The sequence below is a fragment of the Brassica oleracea genome, chromosome C1 (assembly GCF_000695525.1).
Source record: "Brassica oleracea var. oleracea cultivar TO1000 chromosome C1, BOL, whole genome shotgun sequence".
Classification (NCBI taxonomy): domain Eukaryota; kingdom Viridiplantae; phylum Streptophyta; class Magnoliopsida; order Brassicales; family Brassicaceae; genus Brassica; species Brassica oleracea.
In genome coordinates, this window is record NC_027748.1 from 34,345,921 (window position 1) to 34,356,358 (window position 10,438).

Here is a 10,438-nt window from a genome sequence, read left to right on the forward strand (position 1 = left end):
TACCCATTTTGGAGGCAAATTAATCTCATGACTATATTTGGGCACAACCCAACTAGCGGTTATGTACATAGTCAGAGGCTCTAAATTATGAGAAATTTATTTTATCAAAGTTTTAAGTAAAATTTTATGGCCCCAATATTTCAGATCTGGTTCTGATTAAATATTACGAAATCTCCAAATTTGGCATCCACTTCTAATTCAGTAGTTCTATATTCCTTAATGTTATGTAGAACCGCTGGTCTACGTCAATTATTGGACTCATCTGGCGGAGCAGAGCAAGTTGCTCCATCAGATAATCCCTTGGATTTTAGTCTTCCCCAAGATCCACCAGCCAGCACAACAGACACAAAGTCAAGATCAGATGTAAAGCTAAGCCAACTCGCCTCGAACATCGATTCAGATTCCAGCATTCAGAAAACAGAAACTCGGTTGCCTGATCTTCTAGACAGCACGCTCTGTGACCGCAAGCTTGCCCCTTCCTCTAAGAGAATTGTCTACGCATTGGTCCGAGAGAAGGCTTACGAGAATACTTTCTTGCCTCTGCTGAGTTGAAGGTTGGCTCTATTTTCAGTTTTACTGAGATTCTCTTACTTGTTTTTAGATTGGCTTTTGTTTTTTGTGTTAGAATAGACAGAGAATGGTGTGTGAGTGTATGTGAACAAGAGAAAGACTGAGAAACAAAGATAAGAGAATTGGTGAATGAGAGAGTTAACTATCATTTCAGAGAGTATGAGAGATTATGGAGAGTTTAAGAGAGATTGAAAGTAACCAAGAGAATAGAGAATAGAGAATGGGGAACTTCCCACTTTCAGCTTAGACTGCAATTGATTACAATGATAGCTTTATATAGCCAAAGCAATCAACAATCCTAGACAATTAAACTAATAATATTGTGGAGAAACATAAACAGATAATAAACTAGAGTCAAGTGGTTTGATGTGACGGATTTAAGCTCCAAGAGTTCAAAATTCAAACACTCTCTTGCCTCCAATAGACGTGTGGATGGATTGATGTGGATGGGTCGGCTGTGAGTGAGGCTTGTAGATGGGTGGCTGTGGATGGGTTTGCTTGTATAGGTTGGCTTAGACCATCCAATGACTCTTTTCCTTTGTTCAAGCCTTCTTCATTCCAAAAACTCAGCCACTGCTTATTCCTTCTTCATTCCAACACTCCCCCTCAAGCTTGACCATAGGAGATCCTTGGACAAGCTTGGAACCTTGAAGAAGCTCCCTCATTAAAAACCTTACAAGGAAAACCACTTTGAGACAAAACCTTGCAAGGAAAAGAGAGTAGAGTACAACAAGGCTTAGGGATTGGCCAGTGAGTCTAAGGAACTTCAGATAACTCATGATAGTGTCCTTAAACTCTGGATCATGGCCTAAATTATGCTGCAAGGGTTAACTCCACAACTTGCACACACCAACATCTCAGATCTCTTCTTTAGGCCAGTTTGATGTCTACCCCTCTCTTGTGACTTCTTGCCATCTTCTAGATGGTTATGAACGACCAGCTTCATGTACAGAGAGCTCCAAGTACCTACAACCCAATGCATAAACACTTGCATCAATTCTCAAGGCATAAACCAATCAAACTTCAACTCAAAGATTGAACTGGTTACTTCCTTGCATATTGTATAATGGAATGGTGAGAGGTGTCCTTTGGACACTTGAATCATCTTATTTTTAATCTTTTCATTGCAGCTTCTTCTAGAGACCTCAACTTAGAGGGAGGCTGAATGCTCCAGTCTATGACCTTCCTTACACTTCTCAGCCTAGAATAGTCCTAGTTGAGAGTCCCCTTTTGATGAAATCTTGCAATTAATGTCTTGGGAGGAAACCGAGGAAATGGATGTTTTGGACCTTCAGGATTGGTCACCATTACCTCTTCTCAAGCTTGATCCGGAGAGAATAGGTGAAGGACCAAGCTTAGAAGTGAGCAACACTGAGTTTGAAACCAGGAGCACAACAATACCAACATTTGCGCTTAAGCCAACTGATTCATCCCTTGATCTATGCTCCACTGCCAATTGGACCACCAGTCTCCTCATGACTTAGGTGATGGCCCAACTTGTGTATCTCTTGAATCAGGAGCTCAACAACCAAACGGCATGCACTTAATTCAACCGGTTCTACACACCCTCTACTGCTTCATCAATATGGTACTAGCACACATGCTATGGCCTGATTCATAGCTTCCCAACTGAAGTTAGCTGTTCTAACTCCTTTTAGAAGTTGATCCATGTTTGATCGGAAAACGGTAATAAAGAAGATGTGGGTTTAACAAAGACGTCTTATTTATGGTCGGAGAAAACATTCAGTCGGTTACAAGAGAAATGAAGAGAATGCGACAGAGAGGAAGCCGGTGGCTCGATGAGCTACCGGACAAGTACAACTAACGGCGAGATGAAGCAAAGGTGAAAACCCTAATCTAGCCGCCAAGTGTTAGTCAATGATTTCGGATCCCCTTCTCATTGCTTTCTCTTCTCTTTATATAGTCCTCCTAATGTTTCATCCTTGACCTAGCTTATGTCGTCTTCGTGGGCCTTCCCTACTGGGCCGAGAGGCCCGTATTCATCCGAGCAGTCGCCGAGCTGAGTGCACTTTAGTCGACGATGATCGACTAAAGGTATTCTAGAGACAAGCCGAGAAGCTGGCCCTTCAAGCCGACTATCCGAGCCATCGCTCTATTTAGTCCGGGCCAGGCCTCCTATTCCTTGGGCCTTGTGGGGTGGTTAAATCCATCCCCTACAATCCATAGCTTCCCAATCAGAAGATAATTGTTCTAACTCCACGCATTGGGCTGATTCATAGCTTTCCACTCAGCTTGACTCTTCACCTGATCTTTTTGTCAAGTAGTCTCTGATGGCCATTTATTCTAACACCAAGTTGTTGTTGTCCTTGTTGAATTCTTCTTGCAAGAGTTTATAGATAGGCCATGGAAGCTCATTTACTTCCCCCCTCAAGCTTGGCTCAGAGTATAGTGAAGGAGACAAGCTTGATATGAGTGCCACTTATTCCTGACTTGTTAGCTTCCAGCTACAAGTCACTTCATCGTTGACCTTGCAATCCACGAGGAAATCCAGTTTGGTGGGTGGCTGGTCAACTTCTGGTCTACCTCTCCGTCAATACTACTTGAAGCATCTTCAAAGACCAGCCATATTATGTCTCTGCCACGACTTAATACCATCTGGCCTCCTCAAAAAAAATATCTCCATGGTCAGGAATATACATCACGTGTAGGCTCTGGATCAAACAGGAATATACATCATGTGTAGGCTCTGGACAGCATGGGCAAAGCCTTCTTTTTTGTCTTGATTTGATGATGGACAGAGAACAACACTTGTGTACCTGAAACATCACTCAAACTCCAGCAAGAATCAGACCACACACACTAGGATCAGACATTGATAACTCACCAATTCTGATCCCAATGTTTATTAAAATGCAATGGACAGAATCTAAACAACTCATCTAGTTTAAATCCATGAAACCAATTCACTAAATGTTCCAGTATAATAACTCATCAATTAAAAGACATTTAGGCTATTTTTATGATCATTTAAACAATGATATGCTCAAATGACAATATCAGAGACTAGTCAACTCATTTAATCACCTTAATATACATTTCAACACAACCAGAACCATTATCCCAAGCTCATATCAAGAAGGAGAGGTTTAACTTATAACCAAGGAACCTGAGCTGGTTCCTTGAACCTCCAATACACATGGGTCATGACATTTTGTTGGATCTGAGATCTTGAGTTGAACTCCAACTCCTTCTCTTTAAGTATATGATCTCCTTCTTGTATCCATCACACCAAAGACTCATCCTTTCTTCTTGTATGAGAGGCGCCACCTTCTAGGAAGCTCTCTTCTTGGATAGAGAAAGTGAACCACTTGGACAACGCAGTTTTGGAGCTTTGCTAGCTAGGAAAACTACTCTATAAACTTTTGCTTTCAAGTGGTTTCTTCACCATATTTGATGGGAGAAAAGGAGATTGGACAGCTTTGAAGAACTATGGACCACTGGATAAAAGAATGTGCTCAAGAATCTTCAAAGAAAATGAGTGGTATACTAAAATGGCTGAACTTGCTGAAGGGTTCTTGAGGTTCAGAGATTTGTATACCCCTTATCTTGAGAGCTGGTTGTGGGTTCTTCCTTCTTGGAAACCCTTTGGGCCGCTGGAAAAAGCTTGTACCAGACTCAGATGAAGATGAACTAAGAATGAATTTGCGGAAGCTTTTGTGAGGTTCAAGAGCTTAAAGCTCTGATACGTACCATGAAATAATAGACAGAGAATGGTGTGTGAGTGTATGTGAGAGTCTGGTTGAGAGTGAACAAGAGAAAGACTTAGAAATAGAGATAAGAGAATTGGTGAAGGAGAGAGTTAACTTTCACTTCAGAGAGTATAAGAGATTATGGAGAGTTTAAGAGAGATTGAAAGTGACCAAGAGAATACACAATGGTGAAGAAGAAAGGGGAACTTGTAACGACCCGCTCCCGGAGTATTTTTAATTTTGAAGAAAATAGAATGCAAGAGGTTTTATTCTACAAGGAGCGTATTTTCTAAGTGTGGAGACACTTGTATTCATGAATATTGGAAGAATAAATGTATTTTTAACTAAGTGATGGATCTTCAGTGAGATCATGGAAATATTCAGAAAGGGTTAAGCGATGGTAAACCGATAATGGAACGGTCAGAGCATACATACGGAGAAATTAAGACCGCGAGACCAATTAAAGAATGTTCGGCTGTTGGATAATGCGGGTTCCAGGTAAGGAAAGTTTGATTAGCCATAATTGCGGGATAATACAAAAGGAATGTCGGATCTGCGGGAATCAGCTAAGGAAAGAATCAAAGATATCAAATCAAGCCATTGATGGTGATCTTTGACCAAGCTAAATAAGGAAACTGGCATTAAGTGTCCGACTTGGTGAGAAATCTAGGGAAATTCTATATAAGGACCCCTTTAGCTCTCATTTTGTCACACAATTCATAAAGCAAGATTAGAGAGAAGTTAGAGAGCAGAAACTAGTTGGTAAAGAGGTAATTCCGAGAAGAGGGATTCAGAAAGGAGGAGCTAAGGAGTTCATCGCTTGAAAACGCTAGGTAGTTCAGAGTCTTCGAATCCTTGAGATTCAGTTAAGGTGACGATGTGATTCGTGGCAGTCCAATAAGAATTGTTTGTCTGGTTTGATTAGTATGATCGTGTTTATGCTTGGATAGAATTCGTTTATAAAAAGTTTGTTCATCGTGTTCATAGGAAAATGTATGATAGAATTCGTTAGAGGAAATTTTGTTCATTGTGTTCTTAAGAAATGCACTCTAGAATTGATGGATTGATAATAGAATTATGCTAGGATGTTTATGTGAGAAATGAATGTTTGATCTTGAGAATCTAAGTCATAAAAATATAATGCATTTAAAGAAAGTATAATCGAATTGAGTTAATTAAGGGAACTAGTTAAGAGGATGTAAGGGACCTTCGGGTCGAAGGTTTGGCTACGAGCCGTAAAGGACTGATGGGTCGTAGGTTTGGCTACGGCCGCAAGTATGGCTTCGGCCGCAGGTTTGGCTACGGCCGCAGGTATTGCTTCGGCCACAGGTTTGTCTACGGCCACAGGTTTGGCTACGGCCGCAAGTTTGGCTTCGGCCGCAGGTTTGGCTTCGACTGCAGGTTTAGTTTCGGCCGCAGGTTTGGCTTCGGCCGCAGGTTTGGCTACGGCCGCATGATTATGGACCTTCGGGTCAAACGGTTAAGGAATGTTAATGTAATGAAAATGATGGAACTAGTTAAGTAAAAGAATGATAGAACCGGATGCTATGGTGTTAGTATTGATTCAGTGTTTGATTATTGGATTGTGGTGGGCGGTATTGAGCGTCTTCACTGAGTAATTTTGTATGCTTATGCCTCCTTTGCGATGCAGGAAGGTTGATTGTGTGGACCGGAGTGTGAGCCTATAAAGACCATCGGTGCTAGGATGTATGAACTTGGGTAATGTTGAGAAGTTTTGCAAAATATATTTTTATTGTAAAATACATAATTTTATGTATTTAGTCTCGTGCCTTAATTTATAAAGTTGCATTATTTTTCATGTTCATCCGATAAAAGTTGACTTGATCTTTTACTTAGAAATTTTCAAGTGTTTTCAAAGATTTCCTGGTTGGGGTGTTTCAGAACTTCCAACTTTCAGCTTAGATTGCAATTGATTACATATGTGGTTTTATATAGCCAAAGCAATCAACAATCCTAGACAATTAAACTAATAATACTGTGGAGAAACATAAACAAATAATAAACTAGAGGCAGGTGGTTTATTGTGACAGATTTAAGCTCCAAGAGTTTAAAAATCAAATACACTCTCTTGGCTCCAACAAACGTGTGGGTGGATAGATTGCTGTGAATGGGTTACTGTGGATGAGTTGGCTTGCAGATGGATGGCTGTAGATGGGTTTGTTTGGATAGGTTGGCATGACTCTTTTCTTTTGGTCATGTCTTCTTCGTTCCAACATTTTGAACTGTTTTTATTATGCAGTTCAACTGTTTTCTTCTGATGCCTATTATGGATAAGTTACCTGCTCTTCTCCAGGAAGAGTTGGAGAATGCATTTGAAGATGATCTCGATAGCATTTTCGACATCACGAACTCCTGCAATCACTTGATCAAAAGAAACGGAGAAATGAGACTGAACTGAGAAGGGTAAAGCCAACTTGAACTCTCAATTTTTATGTTCATCATGCTTGACTGTATGTAAATTTGATTTTGTATTCATGTTGGACAAATAAAGAGGATCAAAGAGAAATTCAGAGTGATGAATGAGAAGCTGAACTCTCGCGAGTTTGCTCAGAATCTAAACCCGCCTTCGTTGCAGTAGTGACTCAGGTCATCACGATATCTCTCTTTCCAATATATGTATTTTATTAGTTGTAGGTTAAGAAACAATCTAAGAGTGTACTTCATGAGGGAACATATCTGCCTTTCAACTTTGGATGTCCCAAAGAAAAAAAAAAGTATCTTTACAGTTTGAGAAAAATAACAATTAGTCGTTTAATAATATGTATTCAAAATTCAAAACTAGAAGTTGAGCATACAGAAAAATATACACTAACAGAAAACACTTACATATATGTTCTGTAGAGATAGATGCATCGTGCATGCAAGAGAATGTCTTAAAATTTGTAAAGGATGTCACAAAACCAGATGTGTGTGTTTTCATATAGAGGATGATAAATCATAAATCTTAAAATATCAATATTTATTTTTGAGTAATGATATATATTTGTATATATAAGATTCCTCCTCCGGGGAAAATGAATATTGTATATCAGAACACTGAACTCTTGTTTGATGTTAGAAATATGAGTTTCTTCTCAGAATTGTGTATAAAATTAACAAGAAGCCATCTTTCTTTGGTTATTCAATCTAAAAGCTATAAACCTTCAGTAATCTCAACACTATCACTCACACCATGACTTGCTTCTCCGTTGCTTTTGTCGTAAGAAGTCCCTGTTGTCTCCAGCATACGAACCACAGATTTCATAAACGGTCTAACCTGAGGAGACTTGCCAGTACATAACAAACCAATAGTCAATACTTTAAGAGCATCCTCCTTGTATTCATATTCTATGACCGGGTCGATTAGTTCCATCATCTTCTCTTTCTCCATCTCCTTGCTCCTGCTCAAAACCCACGAGACAATGTCTCTGTTCTCACCGAACTCAACCTCCATTGGCTTCTTCCCAGTCACCAACTCCATTAGCACCACCCCAAAACTGTAAACATCGCTCTTCTCATTCACTTTAGTTGTGTATGCATATTCTGTTGACAACAACAAACTATTAGTAGGCAAGATGTTTGTAACTTGAGAAGCAAGACTTTGAAAATAAGTTGACCTAATAGTTGGACTTACCGGGGGCAATGTAGCCGAGAGTTCCTTCAACGATAGAAGAAGACACATCTCGTTGAACCGAATCAGGCTGAATGATTTTAGCCAATCCAAAATCAGCAATCCTTGGTCTCCACTCCTCATCAAGCAATATATTACTAGACTTCACGTCACGATGTATCACAGGCTGGTCTAATCCATGGTGCAGATACTCCAACCCTTTAGCAGCTCCCAAAGCTATTGCTTGTCTCACACGCCAACCAATCTCTTGATCACCACGCCGCTCGTGCAACTGCTCCCACAAACTTCCATTAGTCATGAACTCATAGACAAGTAACTTACTATCCTCACTCGTTATGCTGCAGAACAACTTCACAACGTTTATGTGTTTTACATTGCTCAACGTTGCAACTTCTGCCTCAAATTCTCGGTTACAAGTATCTGTTCCCAAGATGTGCTTAACAGCTAGGGTTTCGCCGTTCCTTAGGGTTACTTTGTAGACATCCCCGTGACCGCCTCTGCCTATGAGATTCTCTGGCTTGATTTCATCGATGACTTCCATTTCATTCAAGTTTAGTAACCGGAAGGAGCTGACTAGGCAGTCGTTCTTCTTCTGAGCCGTGCGATTTGACCTACCTTTCTTTACCTTGTAGATCACGTAACAGAATAAAAGAAACAGAACAAGTACCGCAGCGGTGATATAACAGATCTCCAGTGTAGACAAGTGTTTTGTTGTCCCATTGTAACCTCGAGGTCCTGTGCATGGCTGAAGATATGATATCTTTGAACTGCATAGACCTGAGTTTCCTACAAATCTCCCACTTATGAGTGATTCAGGAACAGAACCGGCTAACTCATTGTTGGATAAGTCAAGTAAGCTTAGCTTAAGGGTTGATAAAGCAACCGGAATCAATCCGGTTAGTCTGTTTCCTGACAGGTTAAGAGAGTTCAATAACCGTAAAGATCCTAAACTTTCAGGGATTCTCCCAGAGAGTGAGTTTCCAGCTAGGTTTAGATAAACCAAAGATACACACAAGCCTAATGACTCTGGTATATCACCGGATAGGCTATTCTCGTCAAGATAAAGACTTGAAAGCTCCTTAAGCTTTCCAAAAGAGTCAGGAACTTGCCCTGAAAACTTGTTCATACGAATATTAACCGACACCAGCGAGTCAGCTCCTGATATCTGAGACGGGATAGAACCTGAGAACCTATTGCTGCTCAAGTCTAAAGAGCCAAGAGACTTGGCATTACCGATATCATCAGTTAAAGGTCCTTCGAAACGGTTAGAAGCAAGATCAAGAAGCTGGAGTCTAGGCAAACCCCAAATCCCATAAGGAACCACACCAGAGAGAGAGTTGTTGCTTACACGGATACGTATCAGAGTCGTGCATTCAGCATAGCTCTCAGGAAACTGTCCTGTGAACCTGTTCTGCAACATCAGAAGATGCGTCATTGCGCCTTTCTTGCACATATAAGGAGGGATGTGACCTTCCAAGAAGTTCTCAGACACGTCTATGTAACTAAAACCAGTCCAAGATCCGAGTTTCTCCGGTAGCTTCCCTGTGAGCTTGTTTCTGTAAAGAGACAAAGCAGCTAAACTCTTGAAATCTCCAAACTCTCTTGGGATCACACCGGTGAGTCGGTTTTCGTACAAGCCGAGAGATACAAGGTTCTTTAAGGACCTTAGCTCTGACAAATCACCTTCTAATGAGTTGTTAGATGCATCAAAGTACTTCAGATTCGTCAAATTCCCAAACCCTAATGGTAACTTGCCATTCAAGGAATTGTTGTAAACCTCAAACCGCTTTAGGTTTATAAGCTGAACTATTCCCTTAGGAATCTCACCGGAGATTCTGTTATCAGAGATCTCAAGGTTTTGTAAGAGAACAAGGTTCTTGACTCCCTCTGGAATCTCACCGGTGATGCTGATGTTGCTCATGTAAAGCCAACTCAAAGCTCTGAGATTTAGGATCTCTCCTGGAAATGGATGAGGATCGAACCGGTTATCCCCAACGCTCAAGAAACTCAACCTCTTCAAGCTTTTCAGAGACTTCCATGGGAATCTCCCGGAGATTCCTGAGGCGTTTAAGCTTAAAAACTCTAGTAACCGTAAAGAATCGATCGCCGGAAACTCGCCTGAGAAGTTGTTGTTTCCGAGGTCTAAGTATCTCAGACGCTTACAGCTCCTGAGATTCTTGAGAATCTTGCCGCTTAAGGAGTTGTTTCCAAGAACTAGCTTCTCGAGAAACTTTAAGTCGCAGATTGAGTCGAAAGGAAGATTGGAAGTATTGTTATTATCTCCGTTGTTTAGACTCTGGCTTTCGAGGTTGATCTCGACGACGTTTCCGCCGGAGTTGCATGTGATTCCGGAGAACTCACAAGTTGGTTTCCGGTGAGTCCAGGTGGCGAAGACGTGGTTTGGTTCTGTTTCTTGAAATGTGGATTTTAGTTTGAGGAGATTCTTGAGTTCTCTTTTATGGTTGGAGCTCGATGAAGCGAGGGGTAGTAGAAAGAGAAGGCGGACGATAAATAGTTGTCGGAACAT

General features: G+C 40.8%; 1 protein-coding gene and 1 long non-coding RNA gene across 3 annotated transcripts; one reads left to right on the forward strand and one right to left on the reverse strand.

Moving 5' to 3' along the window:
* Positions 1-210: 210 nt before the first annotated feature.
* LOC106299999 lies at positions 211-6,973 on the forward strand. Of its 2 annotated transcripts, XR_001261950.1 has the most exons (5): positions 211-554; positions 5,932-5,999; positions 6,332-6,470; positions 6,541-6,704; positions 6,793-6,973. It is a non-coding gene; the product is annotated as an uncharacterized LOC106299999 (long non-coding RNA). The 2 variants fall into 2 exon arrangements; XR_001261949.1 differs by lacking the exons at positions 6,332-6,470; positions 6,541-6,704; positions 6,793-6,973 and having other exon boundaries at positions 5,932-6,162.
* Positions 6,974-7,434: 461 nt separating this feature from the next.
* LOC106297924 (receptor-like protein kinase HAIKU2) lies at positions 7,435-10,438 on the reverse strand. Its single transcript, XM_013734061.1, has 2 exons — positions 7,915-10,438; positions 7,435-7,823 (listed from the first exon to the last, which is right to left on the reverse strand). The coding sequence occupies exons 1-2, from the start codon at positions 10,436-10,438 to the stop codon at positions 7,435-7,437; spliced, it is 2,913 nt and encodes a 970-aa protein (XP_013589515.1).

Bases quoted from the DNA above. Each gene is read 5' to 3' on its own strand.
- LOC106297924 (XM_013734061.1), bottom strand. From the start codon at position 10,438: ATGTTCCGACAACTATTTATCGTCCGCCTTCTCTTTCTACTACCCCTC. The intron at 7,824-7,914 runs GTAAGTCCAACT...TGTTGTCAACAG, and splicing joins TCTCGGCTACATTGCCCCCG to AATATGCATACACAACTAAA.